The sequence below is a fragment of the Poecilia reticulata genome, chromosome 13, assembly GCF_904066995.2.
Source record: "Poecilia reticulata chromosome 13, P_reticulata-male-v2, whole genome shotgun sequence".
Classification (NCBI taxonomy): domain Eukaryota; kingdom Metazoa; phylum Chordata; class Actinopteri; order Cyprinodontiformes; family Poeciliidae; genus Poecilia; species Poecilia reticulata.
In genome coordinates, this window is record NC_088842.1 from 27326959 (window position 1) to 27346357 (window position 19399).

At 36.7% G+C, this 19399-nt stretch overlaps 1 protein-coding gene and 1 long non-coding RNA gene across 3 annotated transcripts in view; one reads left to right on the top strand and one right to left on the bottom strand.

Annotated features, from left to right (window-relative positions):
- Window positions 1-1529: 1529 nt before the first annotated feature.
- LOC108166837 (uncharacterized) lies at window positions 1530-19117 on the bottom strand. 2 transcript variants are annotated; one of them, XR_014090439.1, is made up of 3 exons: window positions 18942-19117; window positions 4131-4409; window positions 1530-4052 (listed from the first exon to the last, which is right to left on the bottom strand). It is a non-coding gene; the product is annotated as an uncharacterized LOC108166837 (long non-coding RNA). The 2 variants fall into 2 exon arrangements; XR_001777241.2 differs by having other exon boundaries at window positions 1530-4409.
- gbe1b (glucan (1,4-alpha-), branching enzyme 1b) overlaps window positions 18669-19399 on the top strand; it is a 108627-nt gene continuing 107896 nt past the window's right edge. Inside the window, exon 1 of the mRNA XM_008426352.3 lies at window positions 18669-18853. Coding sequence (XP_008424574.1) covers window positions 18756-18853 — 98 coding nt within the window. The 5' untranslated portion in view covers window positions 18669-18755. The remainder of the gene's footprint in view (window positions 18854-19399) is intronic.

The following is a 19399-nucleotide window of genomic DNA, read 5'->3' on the forward strand; positions in this document are numbered from 1 at the left end:
AACATACTAGAATTATGGCTTAAGAAGCTCAAATTTTGTTTCATGTGTCATTGTCTTCTGTAGAACTATTTAGATCCTTCTCTTGACTGATACCTTTGTACAGTGAGAGCATTCTGAGATTTGCAAAATATCTGCAAATTAAGGCTCTAGTTAAGTTCTAACAAGGAAATGGCATGCAAATTCATACATTGGGTTGATCACATTCATTATAATGGATGGATTAAAAGCTGAACTGAGAAGCAAAAGGTGCTTCCAAGACAGGATTAGGCATAAGGAAAGGAGTTTGTCTTTAAGATGAAGTGCATAGAATATTTGTGTCCCACTACAGATGGGAAAGGTTTTTATATGATTTATAATGGGGTAATTTTCATGTTGCAAAAATCATATATTTTAGGAGGGGTGTGTAAGCTGTCCCTGTTGCTTGTATCAGAGTCATATCTGTAGAATCTATATCAGTGTGAATTTAAAATACATGAAGCCCAAACAGCTCCAAGAATCAAGATAAAAAAAAAAAGAATGCTTTAACATCTGCTATCTAATGGAACAGATATATACTTGGGACACTCTGCAACGTCTTTTGCTGCCTGCTCCTACCAGAAGTTTTGATACTTGTAAAGCTCTATTATACGGAGAATTAGGATGCCAGTGTCTCAGAGCTCATCAGCACTCCCTGCACCTCCTTTGCTTATCTTTGCATAACTACACATCCTGGTCATGTTTCCTTTCTCCTCCTGACCATCTGTTCCCTGCTGCCAATCTTCTGAATGTGCCAGCTTCAGCCTCTACATCCCCTTTCCACTGAGTACATCTCGGTATTGATATTATACTTTTTCCTCTCTGCTTTACCTCTCAAACACTACAAAAATCTGAAGTGTATGTGTTGTTGTTGTGAACATACTGTCACCACCAAGATGCACATCTTTGCTCCAGTTGTCTAACAGTGAACTTTGGGGATTTTTTTTTGTTTTGTTTTGTTTAACTTCCTCTACCGTCCTGCTCCGGTGTTTGGTGGCAAACCTTTTTATAGCCTAGTTTCTCGAAGTTCTAGTTGTTTTAAACTGCTGAATTATTTATCTGAGTAGATATATGGGCATAGGAGAGCATCTATTTTCCTGTGGCCCTTTCCCCAACTCGAGAAGACTAACATGCATCTATCTGCCTTAATGTTCTCCTGTTTTTCTCATTTTAAAGAATGACTGAGAAATCAGTTCTTATGTCATGGTGACTGACCAGGGATACAGAAAGTATTGACATACTAGAGTAGAGTTCTCAATCGCACCACTATCCTAACGATAAAGTAAAAATAAAAACTTACAGAAAGCTTCACTTACCTTCTCATTTAATATTTGTTAAATTAATTTAGCTTTTTATTTTTTTTCACTGTCAGATTATGGAACTGAAAAATAAAATGTATTTATTTCAGGGCTTTTAAGGAGTGCCAATAAAAAGGTGGGAGATGTACTTGGTTGTGAAGCAAAGATAAACACAGATGAAACTTTACTTCTCAGACAATAATTTCAAAAACACAGTTAGCAATGGAATAAAACCACGTAAAATTATAGTTTTAATTTATTTTGTTACATTTTTAAACAGTTTTTACTTAACTGTATGGTCACCCCCCTCTGTTGCTTTTATTTTACTCCCAAGTATTCGAATGACGGTGAAAGACATTAATGCTGCAACAATGTAATCACCAGTGAAACTTTTTTTAGAAAATGAAATTATGCTTTTACACCTTCACAATTATGGTTCACAGTAAACAATAAATCTTGAAAAGCTTAATCATTCAATTTCAGTGTCTAATGTTTGTTTGTTTTTTACAGCAAAAACAGATACATAAAGCGCCTTGAAAAGTATTTATACCTTATACCTACTTTGCCTATATTTTATTTTATCACATTACAGCCATAAACTTCCTCTGCTCCTATAGTTTATTCTAGACATAATGCCTGCAAGTATTTTAGGAGTTCCTCTGCCCATCTAAGGTTTTAAGCAAATGACCAATGCACTCACTGCAAAACCCCTTAAAGACCTCCATAAAATTGAGGTCTGTTTAAAATGTATCATGTTGATCATTAGTATTTGCAAATGTTGTAATGATGTTTTTAAAATGGGGCTCCTTGAGCTTGCAAAACACAAGCATCAGACATTTGGTTACCACCAAGAGAAATTTAAATTAAGAAAATAAACTTTAAAAAGTCCTGTTTTGTAGAAAAAGTGGAATTCCATCAATACATTATGCATTGCTAATGCATAATTCATATACAGATAAAAATTTCATCAAGGAAACATGATGACTGAGGTACATGCAATTACAAGCATTGCTCACATCAAAGTGAAATAAACTGAAATAAATAAGTGATGGTATGAAGGGAAACACATTCAGGCTAGTGGAAGCACAAAAATCAAAATGTTTATAATGATATTTTAGCTCAAGGAAAATATACCAATCAACTATTAAAAGTCGGCTGAGCTTCAACTTTCTTCACCTAACTTGGGTTTGAAAGTACCCTCGTTTTTTTGTGGGATAAGTTTTATGGTATTGCTCCAAAAAGACAAACAAAAACAGCATGATTCACTTGTTCGTTTGAAGATTTTTCTGCACTTTGCTTTGATCTGCAAATGGAAGATACAGAACCCTTTTAATTTTTAAAACATTTTCACACCCCTTGAAATACTTTATATGTTGTAATGTTAGATGTTACAATATTTAATAGGCCAACACAATGTTCCCACTAACTGAAGTGGAAAGGAAAGGATATGAGGTTTAACAGTAAACATACGTGCACAACTTTTGGAATATGTCTCTTCTCTGGACTTTGACTGGGACACTGTTATACAGAACATACTTTTATCAAAATGACATGATTCTTTGTGTTCTATGATGCACAGTAAAATCCCAGCATGTTGAAGTTTGTTTTTCTGACACCTGACAAAATGTGACAAACGAATTTTTTTTAATTTTTTTTATGAATCCTTTTGTAATATACTATATGCAGTAAGTGGTAATGCTAAAGCCCATTTGAGAATCACAAGTAACTACAATGAGTTAAACTTCATGTGATGAATTCAGCTTCTACACTTAGTTTTAAAAAACCACAAATTATTTTATGTTATTGATCTTTGATGCTCATACTCATGATCAGTTTAATTCAGTTGCCGTCAGGGTTGCGTTCTAAGCAGTTGCACAAACACTTTAAATATATCTCTCAACACCTCTCTCAGTGTTGTATTTACAGTTCCATTCTTTTTCACTTTTACAAAGACATCTGGTTTAGAGGTGAATTAGCCTTTTCAGTTAATGGCTAATTCACCTCCAGAGTCTATTAGCACGGTGCGCCGTACCTGCTGTTTCTCAAACCGCGCTGCTAATTTTAGACAACTCTCTGGTTGCATTAAAACAAGGTGAAACACAAAAACAAAAGGGTGCTTAACATATATCTTTTTTCAAAGCACTTCACAGAAAGAATATGCAGATTTTTTTCAACATTACGTGTACAACTGTCAAATTAGTTATTTTCACACCATTGCTCCACAGTAAAGCAACAGAAACAAAACAAGCATAAAAAAAAAATCCCTCCAGTATTACTTCAAGAAACAGTATGCTTATACACATTTAACATGTTTCAGTTTTTTAAACTGACAACTTTAATTTAAAGTGAACATATCATGCTTTTAAAACCTTCTTTTTCACATTTAAATCTTTTAGTTGTGGTCTGTAAAAAGTGGAACTGCTTTGGTCTGAAATCCTGGTAGTTGCTGTCACGTTCAGGAACTGATGGACGCAGGGACTGAACAGCAAATACAAAAACAGGTGTTTATTTAGGAGATAAACTATTTCTTGGTCAGACAGGCCGGGGTCAGAACCAGGGAATCCAAATCAGGGTCAGGCAATTCCAGATCTCGGGGTCAGACAGACAGGGGGGTCAGAGCCAGCGGGTCCAAATCCAGGTCAAAACAGGTTCCAGATCTCAGGGTCAGACAGACAGGGGGTCGAAGGCAGGAGGTCCAAAACCAGAGGTGGGGGTCAGGATCAGGGACAGGAGAGGCAACTAGGCAGAAGGAAGAGACAGACAGGTTAGTTACTGGGCAGTTAGCTCAAGTTACTACAGCAGGCCTGAAAGTGTTACCGCTGAGGGTTTCACAACAATCTGACGCCGTGCAGGGGGAAGATCCATCCTTATATGGCAGCAGCTGGGGATCCGGGTGATGACGATCAGGTGTGAGTGGTTACAGCTCAGCAGCAGCTGTGACAGTTGCAGCTCCACAGGCCCCTCCTCTATGCCTGTTCTGAGGTATGTCTGACAGCAATTTGTTTTGACGCCGTCTCTTTAAACGCACCTGAGGCACTTCACTCCCATCCAGGTAGAAAAACATTGAACTCACCGCCGTTTGGCAATTTTTGTAGTCTGAGAGCAGAGATACAATTATTTGTTGGCACAGAATCGTCACTGACTGCATTTGGATCATCTGTTTCCCAAGACAAGAACGGCAAAATAATGCTGAATAGTTTGTGTAATAATACTATTCAAGACACGCAGTATGATCGGTTACTTCACTAAGGAGCTAAATGACCACTCACTGCTAACATAAGTAGAAGCAAGATGCTAGCAATATCAAAAGAAAGGCTAGGACATTATATCAATACACAATAAATGTCTAAATTAAAGATAGTAATTTTAGCGTTATTTTTAGCTTACTGCTTTGCTGTGTTCATTATTTCATAAACAGAAGGAAATGACCTCTCAGTCAAAGTATGTCGGTAAATCCTTCTAAATTCTGGAAAATTCGTCCTTGAAGTGCTTCACACAAACAAATAGGTCTTTCCCAACTGAAATGGATACACTTCTTAGGGAAAAAATAAAATAAAAGATTTGTTTAATTGGTTAGCCAGACTTCCATGACTTTGCCTAGACGTTCTGCAGCAAATACTGTGATGTACAACTCCAAAAACATAATGGGGGAGGGAAGAGAAAACCACAAAAAACAGATCTTTCTTTTTCTGATTTCTTGACCTTCTTTGAATCTTTGGACAGTGCTTCAAATATGCATGGTGTACAGCACATTTACCCACTCCCCAGTTGCTAGTGTCAGCGTTACACTTTTATAATAACGCAGTCCAACATACCCCCTGATGTCCAGCTCTTAAGACTTCATAGCAACGCTTTCTGCGGCTCTTACACATTTCTGTCTTGTTTGCCACTCTGTCACCATTAAAAGTTCCTTGTGGAAACTCAAAATTCTGCCAAGCAAATCATTTAAGTTGGGGCATTTTCAATTGTGTCTTCATCAGGTGAATGCTCGCGAGATGTTCGTCGACTTAACAAGAAATATTGTGACACTTTAATATAGAGATCTCGTATAAACATACAAATATAGTACAATGTACAATAACTTATGTAAAAGGAAAATATAAAATATGTGTCTTCTCAGCTTTAAGTAAAACCTTGAACACCACCACTGCTTTACACCGTTATAAAATGCCGTGTATTTAGTCATATTTCTTTCTTGGATTTAGCCACAGGAAATTAACTTTGAACGGCTCACTCTGATTGTGCCTCATTTAAAACTGAAAATACTTCAGGTGCTGTAAGAATATGATAAATTTTAAACTCTCATACAATCACCTGATGGGGAATGCAGCGGGAGGGGGAGTCTGGCTTTACAGCAGCCACGTTTCCTGCTTTTCCCACAATCAATTAGATCTGTGAAATCCATTTCTCTTTGCATGTTTGCTCTTGTTTGCAATAATTACAACCTCCACCCCAAACAGGCATGATAAACACCTCCTGATTTGGAAGTGTTTGTTCAGATCGGCGGGACCTGCTGCTTGTCTTGCTGTTTATAAACCGTGGAAATCTACGGGGATTACACAGGCTCATCACCATCTGTGGCATTACTCCAAAACAGGTCTGAATGAGAAGAGCCCTATCGGGGCACCAGGAGGGGGAGGCAGAGGCAGACTGACATATAATAGGCTGCTTTCACCTCGTCTTCACAACGATGTCATCGGCATTATTCACTTTTAGCAAAGACGCACACCCGCGCAGACAAATGAACATGCAAAATGTTTCCTCACATATCCCTATTTTGAGAGTAGATTATTTATTTCTATGCAACGAGATGTTCTTTTGAAAGTCATACCAAATGTTTCAAAAGTGTTATCTGTCTCTTTTTATATACATATATCAAAACCAGTTGTTCTGTCTAAACAACTGTCACCCGGAGGGATTTTAAATTTAAGATGAGAATCTTTTGTCATGATTTCCAAAAGAAGCTTTTTGAAGTCAAGAAAACAACTTGACTGGCTTCTGATTGACAGTTGAATTCGATCAGAGTCTGTATGATTGGCAAACACTGTTGGCACATCTGACAGTGACAGCGTCTGACAATGACTACTGTGGTGAAATATTAAAAAGTGATAATAATATAATGTCAAGCTCTTCAAAGTTAGCCAGTAGGATTTGTGTATGGCTTATATGCACTCATGTCTTCCGACTAACTGGTATGGAGATGCAATTTGTATTCACCGGCAGAATCAGTATAGAAATATGAGCGCCGGTGCATGTCAGTGATTAATTCTGATGAAACTATTTTTACCCTTATTAAACTGGAAGCAATAGAAAAATAACAAGCTGGCTGTTTAAACAGTAATGTATGTAACACTAATGTTTGGATAGAAGTAACACATTTAGTATTGTCTCACTTAAACTTGGCAACATGGTGTCAGGAAAATCCTTTTCCTGGTTACCGTTCTACCATTTTTATACACAGAATACTAATTTATAGTTCTGAGATGCTGCTTGTGGTTACAAAACAATAAAAGAGTAGAAGAATGTTTCATTTAAATTTTTTTTTTAAAGGAACAGTGTTTACTAATAAATAAATAAAATAATGATTTCCTTAGGTTTGGTCTCCCGCTGAGACAGATATGAACAAGTTTGTTTTTGTCTTTTGTTTTTCTTTAACACATAACTGTGATGCTGTTCAAAATTAAAGCCTAGGATGATATATTTTTTTATTCCCGCTTTTTTGTTGATCAGTTCAAACACACACACAAAGTTACACTGACAAGTTACGTCACAAACTGAATATCGTTCATTCTTTTATAATAACGATTCTTTTGTTGTTGTTTTGTATGCACTTTTAAAGACTAAGGGTTTCCAAACAAAAGGAAAGTGGATGCAAAAATATTAAAGTCAGTTAAAACAGTAAATGTAACAGGGACAAGGATCTGAGGAGCTAACTCCTGACAACAGTATACCTCATAATAAGACTATTATTGAAAATAATTTTTATTTTTAGTAGTTTGATTTAAAAAAATATGAAACTCATGTTTTATGAGTGTTTATGTCTTTCATAGACATACATGTATTTCAAAACCATAATTGTATAATTTAAGAAATAAAGCCTTGAGATACTTCACTCTTTGTGTAATAATCTGAGTTTTACATTCCTAAGAGAGTGACAAAGAAATTTGAACTTTTTATAGATGTTCTAATTTTTGAACCTGTATTTGTATTTCAATGTGGCCTGTGGAGAATATTGCGGATTTGGCAATTGTCCAGCAGATAGTTACTACCAAAAAGAAGGGTATCTACAAAAGATCATGGCTTAAAAGGCTGTGGCTTTTGACAGCGTTTTCAGTTCAAGCAGGTTAATGGTCTTTTTAGTGGAAGGGAAAAACGTTGCATAAGAAACAGGAATAAGCACAGACTTGAGAACAATGTGAAGAAAAGCCCTTTGCGAGTGTCTAGAAGATTCTTGTGCAAAACCTCAGTGGTCCAAAGCCCACTTTTCACATGAAAATAAATTCAGGATTTCGAAATCAAGGTGTCAGAGTCTGAAGGAAATGTGAAGAGAGTCACATAAGCCAAGTTACTTTTTTTGGGCTCCAGTGGGACATTTTTACAATCAGTCATGATATTCTAGTGTTGGTCCATTGTGTTTATCAAGTTTGAACTCTGTGGAGCCATTTAGGAAATTTTAGGGCACCTAATGTTCTCCTCTGTTGATGAGATATTATAGAGATGTTGAGGACCTGGCACCTGTCCACATTGCCTGGCTTAATGACCATGAAATATCTGTGCCAGCAAGCTGACCAATCCCCACAGAGAGTTTACAAGAAGTGTTGTCAAGAGAAAGATAAGAAACATCAGGGAGAGACGCCATCTTGGAACATCAGCAGAACCACTGATCGGTTCCACACCACAGCACATGGAGGCGGCGTTTAATGCAAAAGAAGACCTGACCGAGTATTGATTTGACATACAGTACAATATGAACATTTTCTGTTTTGCATCATATCTGGGAACTTTGAGAGAAACACAGAAAAACTGGAAAAGTATGACAGAAAGTTTTATTTTTCCCTTAACCCTTGTGCGTGCAAGGACTGAGGCAAATGTGGAGGACTGTGGCAAATGATACAAGTTTTACGGGTGTGGGGTCGGTTGGACCCCATTTGTAAACACAAGGGCTGGGTATCATAAGTTAATTATATTTTATTTTATTGTTATGGGTTAATTAGAAACCCATTTTACTTTCAGTCCTTGTAGTTGGAAGCACATTTGCAAATACATTCTTATCCTTAGGAATTAAAGAGGAATAAAAAAACCAAACGGAGATTCATGAGGTAATTTCCTAACTGATGATTTTTCTGATTTAAAAAGTCAAAAATTGAAAACACTCTCGCCACATATTCTTAAATTCTGTCTATGAACCTGTAGGCCAAACATCCTGCAGAAATTTGAAGTGGTCGGCCATGGCAGAGTTCAGTGATTCTGAGTGTAAAGACGAAATGACAAATTCACATATTCACCCCGTGCAAATTGTAAAGTTGAGACTTGTGGAGATAATCATATATGACTCTTTGTAATGGACCTTTTTCAAAGCAGCTCGACAAATTTCAAACGTAGACTCATGACTCACAAGAGGTCTTTAAAGTGTGAGAGCAAGAGAAGAACATGAATGGATGGTTATTAAACCACTTTTTGCCTCTTAATGACAGACTTGTCATAATTCTTGCATCACGTTGAGAGAAACAAACTTTGTACTTAACCACTGTGGCCGCAGCTGCTCTAAGGGCTCATTATTTGGTCAATCAAATCTACAAAATATGAAAATTGGGTTTCTGGCCAGAGGTTTTTTTTTTTCAGTTTCATGTTTTTACATGTATTATCATACATTTAGTTAAATCATACAAATTTTAGACTTATGACTCTTAATTTTGATGCAAATGATGTAATTGGTGCTCTTTAGTTGAGTTTCAGTTTTATTAAAACCTTTCTTTTCAAAGAAAAGAATGCTACTATTATATCTGATTTGCCATTTCAAAGTCTTTCATATAGAAATACATCAACATTATCCTTAAACTCTCAGTTTTAACCAGGTAAAGAAGGTGGATTTGTCTTTGACCTCCTTATAATGTATTATCAGGAATGATGGATCCTAATCCCATCTAGACATCACTGAGTTTTTTAAAAATTATATATTATATCGTCTTAATTTACCAGTTGTATAATATGTAGCATAAATGCAGCACAGCGCTCACTCTGCAGATACATTTACCACAGCATTTCCAGTATTTATTTTCTCTGTTTTGTCCCTGTGAGTATATAAACCCAGGTGTAACCTGATTTAAATCATGGATGTTTCCATGGATCAATTTTAAGACTTTATTTTTGTGTATGTGTTTTTGCTCTATCTGTAGCACACAGTACAGCAGCACCTTCCGCATTGGTTGGCACCTTTGGTAAAAATTAAAAAAAGCTTAAAAATAAAATGTTTGTTGCAGTATAATAATGACTGCTGGAGTTAGGAGTCAGCTCCTCTTAGAGCCCAAAAGGACAAGTGAGTCTACATAATGAATGGATGGATTGAATTATTATTTATTGTAAATCTCAATTGAGACTTGAGGTTTTATGGTCAGGTGAGACCAAAATCACATACTCAACATTTATGGTTTCTAGATGTTTTGGCACCACTGGGACATTTGTTCAAAGGGGAAATAAACCCTATGTTAAGAAGGAGAGTTTGTTTAAAATACATCATATTCTAAACCTTATGGTTTCCATCCATCCATCCATCCATCCATCCATCCATCCATCCATCCGTCCGTCCGTCCGTCCGTCCGTCCGTCCATCCATCCATCTTCTTACAGCCTTATCCCATTGAAGTCTGCAGGGGCGCTGGAGCCTGTCTCCAGCTGTCAGCGAGCGAGAGGAGGGTTACACCCTGGACAGGTAACCAGTCCATCCTTATGGTTTTTTTCATTTATCACTTGATAATTGGAAATAATAATTAACAACTGAAATACTTAATTTCTGCTAGACTCCTTCTCTTAGACAGTCGTTGGTCAAAGATCCCTCTCTTTTTGTTTCCAATTAGACGCCATCTGATGTTAGTGTTTCCGTTGCTGACACTAACATGTATATTTGGAATTCAGGGCCACTGATTCCCAATATTTTAGTCCAAAGCTGTTTTTACCGATATGATTATTTTGTCATTCTCATTTTAACCAGAATCTTTCCATGTTCTTTACTTGAGATTTGTACAGCACTAAAGTGAGCCTTTTGAAGCTGTTTCATCTTCCTCCTTTTGTAATTCTGCTAACCGAGCAATGGAAACATTAAAGGTGACTACAGATTATTACTTTAGCATTTTTTCAGCTGTCTTCTTTAAAAGACACCCCCTCGAAGGAGTGGGGGCGGGGATCACAGAGGCTGTGACGCCACTAAGAGCAGACTTGTTCTGCTTTGCACGATTACGCTACACCCATGGCTGCAAAAGAGCTTTCATGGAGCCCACATGCAGATAACTAAACACATAAGTTCATTGCAGTTTGTAAACAAATACAGCCTGTGTTGCTTCTCTGTCTGGCTCCGTGTCAACTCGCCCCTTCGAGGAGAAGCAACTGAGCAGCAGCTCTCCCTGGCAGGAGACCAGGTAAGATGATATATATTTGCACACAGTGACTTTAGTTTTAGTGATATTGAACAATGTTTGCCATTTCTCCAGTTTAAAGCAGCAGTAGGTAACTTTTATAATCGATATCTTTGTTTAAATAAGAACTAGAAGTATCACCATGTAGTGACAGTGTAGAAGTTACAAGTCAGTAGTTAACAGAAGCTTCTCAGGTTGGAAGTTTTTTAGTGATTTAGCTGTGATCCCTGTGGCCAGCTGGAAACTATTGCTTACTGAACTACAGATAAACTTTTTATTGAACAACAACATCTTATATTTACTGAAATACATTTAGCTTTAGTGAATAGGAATAAGCAGTCTTACCTACTAATGATGTACTTTTGAACAGAAAATTGAAAAGAGATTATTCTAATGGAATAAAGGTGATTATATTTCTTCTGACAAACTTTACCAGGGGTCCCAGTAAGTGTGGAGGAAGCTATATGCAAAGATGTATCTATGCTGCTGCAGTAGAAGACGGCTCCGAGTCTCTGATCTTACTAAATCTCCATCTTTTACAGTTTGTACTTGAAACGATTGTTTCTTATTGTCTAGTTTTGAACAACACTTAAAAAAATTGTCCTAACCTGAACAATGTGTTGCTCCATAGATTGACCTCAAATGTTACTTTATTTGCAATTAATCATTGAGAAAGAGGCTTTATTGTTACATGGCGCTGTGCAACCTTGTCATATCCACAGCACATACAAAAATCGTGATTTCTCTGAACCTGAAAGACTAGTGTAATTATTTTTGCTCTAACCTTGTTTAGTGTCCTTGTTTCTGTTTAAAAAAAAAAGTCATGACTTCCCCTTTCTGAGACCGAGTTGAAATTCGTCCCTTTTCACCCTCTTCCTTTGACGCCGTCCCCAGAGCCCCTTCTGCTTGATTTAAACCATTTGGCCCTTTTATATTGTGAGGTCAGGTGTTAACAATTCACTTCTTCTCAGGGGGCTGACGAGTCTGAAATTCATAAATGAGTTTTGCCAAAAAAAAGAAAAAATCCTGAATCCGACAATGAGTTCTGCTTACTTCTGTGTGTCCTCAACCCATATCAGTGAGTATGACGTCAACGGAGACCACTCACTGGGGCATTATTTCCTTTTTTTCTTTCATTAGCCATATCCACGATTTTGAATTATTCAGATTAGTCTTTGCATGTGACAGCATGACATATCATTTGGAACGTTTAAACTCCTCAAAGTAATACTTCACAGAATCAGAAATTATTGTCAGCGTGGGCTTTTTGTTCTGTCTGACACACCAGTATCTCTTTTGCCCTCTGTAAATGTCTCTCATTAAAGATCTCCATCCTCATGTCTGTCTCTTGTCCTTTCTGAGATCCCAGCTACTCCATGCTTGAAATTGAAGACTGGAGTGAATCTTATCGCCTCTCATTAGCTTCATTTCCATTCTCTCTGGTTCCATTTATTGCTCTGTGTTAACCTTCTCACTTGGTGGCATTCATTGAGGACGGCTGTCCACCTTTCAAAGAAACTGTGCAGATCGCAGTATTTCAGCACACTAATGGCTGACATCTGATTTTATTACCAGCAAATGGAGACCAACATCATACTGACACATAGTGCCACACAAAAGTACTCATACATCATTAACTTTTCCCCATCTTTTAACATTGTTTCATAACATTAACCCCCAAACTTCACAGTAGTGTTTTTGAAAGGATTTTACTTAACCAACACATATCACCAAATGATGAGGTCGTCGGAAAATTGTGATAGTGCTTTAAATAAATTTATGCTATTGTATAAATAATTATTAAATTAGTCTCCTATACTTAACAATCAATAAATGTATTTATTAGTTGGCTAATGTATTTATTAGTTCACACAGTATTTTCAGTCAGCGCAAGAACATGTCACCTAAAGAAGAAATCACTAAGTACTACTAGTAGAACCCTAACCTTAACCCTATAAGTGTGAATCTAATGTTAATAAAACTAATATATTTATTCAGTTCAAGACATTTAAAGATCAAATGTCGGGACAACTTGTAGTGATAATGAGATAAATAATAATCCAGATACCATCAGACCATTAAGAAGGTTTGTATGAGAAAATCTCCGTTTCCTCCTCCATAAACCAACAGTACTCCAAATTCCACCAGCACCCTGTAGGTTAACAGCACCAGTGCCGGTCGTTGTTAACCTGGCCCTCGTCTGATCCAGCATGGAGTCTGCAGTTTGTAATTCACATATTTAATTAGGTTTGATTTTATGTTGATTGCCCTTCCTCACAAGGACTCACTAGCATGTGACCCACTACACATACACATTTTTGTTTTTTTTAAATTATCCTACTTAGTTGCATGTTACTAGAAACTGAGAACGTTATTGAACGGCACAGCATTTTTTTTCTTTCTTGTTGTAAATTTTCCGTTTGAATTTTTACCTTTTTTTGTAAATCGGCATGCTTCCGTATGCCTGTAACTTTGCTGGAGGTACGCCTACATTTCTCCTCTGAGGGATGATTAAGGATATTTCTTTTCTATTGTATTCTTCTAAAATTATCCAAAGTCCTTATCCCAATAAAACATCACTTAAAATATTCTAAAAAAAAATCTAACTGCCCATATAAACATTTTTAGTAAAAAAAAAACCTCATAACCATTGCATGAAAGAGCAAAGTCATTTCAAAGGGTGACATTAATCAGTAATAATTAAAACCGTGAAATAATAAGAGAATGGTTTAAACTATCTCATTTTTTAATTAGAAAAACCAGAGTCTCTGCGCAAGACAGAGAAATTCTGGTTACACTCCTATCAGACCTTAACATCTCCTGCCGTGCACACACTGAATAATGAGTTCAGGGTAAGAATTAATAAAAATGCACTGCTATGAGTTGGTTCATCGCACAAAATCCCTATGAAATATATTAAAGTTTGTGATTGCTGACAAAATGTGTTATGGTTTTAAGGGTATGAATACATTAGCAAAGCATTTTAAACATGTCACTGAAACCTTTAAAAAAACGTTTAAGCAGTTTTATGTCATGCTATTTTAAAGCAGTTGATACAGAAAAAAATAAGTTGTTACATGCATATTTTTTTTAGACTTTCATGCACTGTAAACCACAAACCACTCAGAAAAATAATGAGGATTTAGGTCATATGTCCAACTGTTCCACAGCTTTTCAATTCAGAAGCAATTTGAGATACAGAGAATGAAAACTAATCACGCTGCCGGATGTTTGCAATTACAGAGCCACTTCCTTGTGCGTATGCTTAGTTCAACTGATGTATTTTGTGTTGATGCTCATGCTGTAGTGTTTTTTAGTTTTTTTTTTCAACCAGCTCACAAACAGAGGAGCTGACTCAAGTCCTGTATGACAGCTGGAGTCTGAAGATGTTGCGTGACTGGAAAAGCTGCTCACTGAATAAAATATTCAGCTGCGAACATCTGGGATGCCAACTCATAGACATCCTCAAATCCTGTTCCCTGTACATACTATACAGTGCTATAGTAAAAAAAAAAAAAAGAATAGTTCTGGGACAGGTACTGTACTTATAGTGCCTAACAAAAGCAGTCATAAGCATTGCATTTTTTTCTTTTTTACATTTTGTTGCATCACAGCCACTAATTATGAAGCAGAGCAAAATTTTAAAAGTCCATGTTTACAGTTTTATGCAGATCTGATAGGCCATTGTAACACATCTAAACCATTCCACTACAGCTCTCACTGTAAATCTGGTCTTGTTGTGCAGCACGTTTAGTTGTGGTAAATAGCAAAAAAACACTTTTGAATGTTTTATTTAATTTTAGAATAATTTCAATATTCTCCCTTCTTCATAACATAATGATAATTTTTTTTAACTTTCACATTTGTCCTTTCAAAGCGATTTGCATTTTTTTTAATCACATCAAACTGTCATCGCTGGTTTTGAAGCGGTTTTTGAAAGCGGGGATTCATCTCTTACATGTAAGAAGTCTTTTGTCTGTAAATGGAATTTCAACTAATTAAAGATGTGCTTTGCTCACATTTAGAAAAAGGAAACTTTAACTAAAGGTGGAATGTGGTGAAACAAGAGTGTGGTTTGTATGTTGACTGCTTTTCAGAAAGACAGAAAAAGCAATAAATATCATTTCAAATTCATCTCACATTTCTCTTCTTTTGGCCCATAACACTATATTTCTTATCTCTGCTGTTTTCCAAAAATAAATACTTGTCTAGCTTTGTACTGTTTTTGAGTCAATTCATATAACTATTTTATTAAAGCAAGTACTTTTTGAAATATGTATGCCACTTATTGACATTCCCCTGCTAAATCTTCTAGCAGCTATTACTTATTTGCCTTGGAGGGGTCTCATATTTGCTGAACACTCTGGAAAGTAATTCTCTCAGCCTGGGCGAACAATAATGCTTTCATAAATAATTACAGGTATTGAAGAACTAATTATATTTTCTTTATTACAAATGACATCAGTGTAGCGGGTTTGTGTACTCGTGTCACTTTAGTTGAATGAGAAGGTGGATTGTGTCAGCTCCTATTAAGTCACACAGAAATGGCATTTTGGCTGTGTTTTGCATGTCTGATATGCCTCTCTGACTGCCGCTGTGGGTGTACAGTTCAGTACTACAGAGCGGACGTGCTCAAAACATCAAATCCGATGGGGCTAATTCCCACAAGCACTTCTCAGTTCTTTAGAATAGAGAAATGCTGAAGAACCGCTTTCCGAAAATGTCTCGTAAACATTTTCAGAAAGCAATAATTTGTGGGTTTGAGGTCAGAGGGATGCTGGAAATGGTGTCAAGATTTATTGGAACAACATGGAGGACAATCCAGATTATAATATTTGAATGTACCTAATAACACATCATCATCATCATCTAGCCCCCGGTGAAAAATTAATAAAACAGACCTAAATTCAATGTGTGCAAGAGGCTTGCAGTGGTTGTACCTCTACAAACAGAAAGGGAGAGTTAAAAGTCACTATTATCATGTGTCAAAGACAGCTAGGTCTGTAGATCATTTGCGTAGCAGTAAAAGGAAAGGTGATGCAGTTGTTTTAAGTGGCAGCAGATAAAGGGGAAAAGGAGCAGACCAAGAATGAAACCCTGTGGCACCCCACATGAAGACACACAAGTACCAGACTGTGAAATAAGACTTAGATCATTTAAGTGCTGAGAGACAAATCCAAACCTAGTGGTGTAAATAAGACAGAAGGACAGACTGACAAACAAAGTCAAAAGTCGCTGTGCGGTCCAGCAGCACCAAGACAGCAAGGCACCTACCATCACTGTGTGCTTTCAGTCAGGCAGATTATGTTCTATGTTGTATTCATAAAGGACATTTTAAATGTATATCAAAATGTCATATTTATCTTTTAACTTAATTACAGACATTTATTGTAAATAGTCTGTTATAAAAAAAAATAGCCAGTCAGCTTTAATATGTGTATTCATATTAGTTAAAAGAAATATTTTTTCTGTGTAAGAAGGGAAGGTGAAAAAGGTGCTGATGACGTTGGAGACATCTGAAGTCAGAAATAGTTACCCTTTTAGAATTGTAGACTCTACGTGGAAAATTAAACCGAGAAAAGTTTAGTATTTCTCAGTAACAAAAAAAAAAAAAAAAATCAGCAGTTCCTCGCCACATCTTCTCAGGTTATGATCCTTCAGCTAAATCTAACATTTTTGTCAGTCATTGTCCTTGGCTTCTGTGCTTTTTCACATTTACTTGTAAACAGTTGTTATTTAGCCGTGAATCAAAGAGACAGCATTTATTGGCACAACCTTCTGTGGCAGACAGCAACACCCTTGTTCCATCTATTACCAACAGATGGCTCTTTAGAATGACACTCACTTTCTGACCTTTAGCTAGGACGGTTTCATTTGGTGGCAAGGACAACACTCCTCAGGAGCCGCTCTCTGTCTTCAGGCAGCATGCATATTTATCAGCCTCCTCCAAAGCGGGACTTAATCTAAATTATTGCAAGGTTATCATCTTGAATTCAATAACTTTGTCATCTCAATTCTGAAGAGGTTTGTGGGGAGATCTGTTGTGGCAATAAAGAATACGATTAGAATAATTTGAGCAGTCAGTTTGGAAATATGTGCCTCTTCGAACAGTAATAGGAGGAAGGGACAATGGAGTAGCTGCTGAATTTTAACACTTGACTTTTAAGAACGAACATATTAAGCCCATTTATTCAATGGATTTGCAGATGATATTCTGCACTAAACAGGCGTCCATGTCAGCTCTGTGTTACAGTCCACTTTACCCAGTTACATGATGGTAAACTTTGACATTGAACAAACATTTCTTAAAGTAAACTTTGAACACTGGCTTTCCATAAATAGTATTGAATGCATGAAATGGCTGATTGGCAAATAAGATATATCAAGGGAAATTTTAACCCTGTAAGCCTATCTCCAGCAACATTTTATTGTATAAACTTAGAAGACGTATTTTCTCTAAGCAACATGACATTGTATTTGAACAGTGAAGGGTAAAAAGACGTCCACCTAAATGTGTCTAAATGTGGTTGAGACAGTGGCTTTCTTCTCTGTTTCTTTACATTAAGTTTGCACACATATTTACTGAAATTTTTCATTAAATAAAAAAATAAAAAAACTGAAAAAAAATGTTAACATCAGATAGCGTGCATAATGATTTAACAATTACGGAAATTAAAGTAAATAATGTATTTAAAGAAAAAGTGTAAAATACCCTAACGTGTAGTCTGTTTAGCAACTCATTTATACCAGGAACTACTTAAAGAAAAGTATACAGTGCAAATATTTAATCACCGTTGCTAAATAACTTCATTTTATCAATGAGATGTCTGTTTATAAAATATGTATTTCTAAATGATTAAATACAAAAATGAGGCTGAATGGAATTGCTTTATTTGACTAACAGTTTAAAGAATATTAAGTTGAATATTAGATGAAGTGGAGGTTTAAACCATTGTTTCATTGGGATGTAAATAAAATAATAAATGCTCTCAATTTATAATAAAATATCTCTAAATGACATTTAACTGCAAGTATCCAACAGCTGTAGCAGAGTTTGCTCTCAGATTCTCTCCCTGTGGATACAGGGCTTTCACCTGAAACACCAGCTTCCTCCAGTTGTGCAATGCCTTTTAGGTTAACTATGTAATCCCTGTTTGATTGTTTAAATTGATTAAAATTAAATAATTACAATAAATTAAGTAAATAAATCACTATCAAATTAAATGTTTTAAATATAAAATTATGTGTGCAATAAATGTATAATAAATAAATTTGACTTTTTGAAACAAATTGTTGAAATTAATGATTATGTTCCAATTTATTAAGATGCACCTGTTATTAATTGTTCTATTTCACTCTTTTATAATTTCACTATTCTGTTATGTTCAATGCCATTCTTGAGAATAACTTTTGAATTGTTATGATAATGTGTAACAATGTTTAATTTTCTACTAAAAAAATTCATATTTATCTGTAGCTGGAGGCCTTTTTAAAGTTTCGGTACTGTATTTTATAAAAACAATAATCAAATCCATTGCAAAGGAGTCAATAGATCGATTTATATTCCTTTGGAGCTTCTCCTTAAAGGGACAGAGCAGCACATCAGAACCAGGATCAGCTGTCAGGCTTCTGGTCTGTTGTAAACTCAGCCCGGCGTGGTGGGGCGGGCTCCGGCAAAGAAGCAGCGTGATTCGCTGCGGGGCTCCGGTTACTAGAAGAGCACTAAACACGTCCCCTCCCCTCTCTTTCCCTTTCTGTCAGTGACATCTCCGGAGCGGTCGGTGCTCGATTGGTTTCGTCTGGCTGCAGAAACCATGGAAGAACATGAGGATAATGTCTCAATTCCCGAATTCAACAACCTTCTCCAGGCGGACCCTAACCTCAAAAAATACGAGAACGACTTCAGGAGGAGGTAAACCAACCGACTCACACTTCGGTTTCTGTGTACAGCTTGTCAAAGCCAAGACCCCCCGCTAAAGCGAGGAAAGAGCCACGCTTACCTTGCATCCGTGTCTTGAAACACATAAAACACATCTGACATTCAAAACTCGATCATTGTGCAATAGAACGTCTCCTTCTGTGGCCACGGCACGAATGAGAAAGTAGCACTGAGCTCCATTCCCCCTCATGCACAGTGGGCTAACCTTTCAACCCTCCCCCCTCTTCATCGCCCTGCTCTTACCAGCTGGCATTCAGATATGACTGTAGCCCATAGGAAAGTAAGAAAAAACTGCCAGAAAAGCTTCGTTTTGCGTGACAAGTTGCAGAAAAACGCAAGTCGTTTCAACTTCCTGTGTGTTTCAGCTGAAGTGTCCGACGTGCTTCAGTCAGGTGATGTGCTGAGGCGGCGCTAGTGTTCACACTGCTGCCTGTGTGTCTGATGTTGCTGGGTTTTTTTTAAAATGTGTGAACAAAACATCAAATTGCTGTGCCGAGTTTTGGATATGCAGCTGCAGCC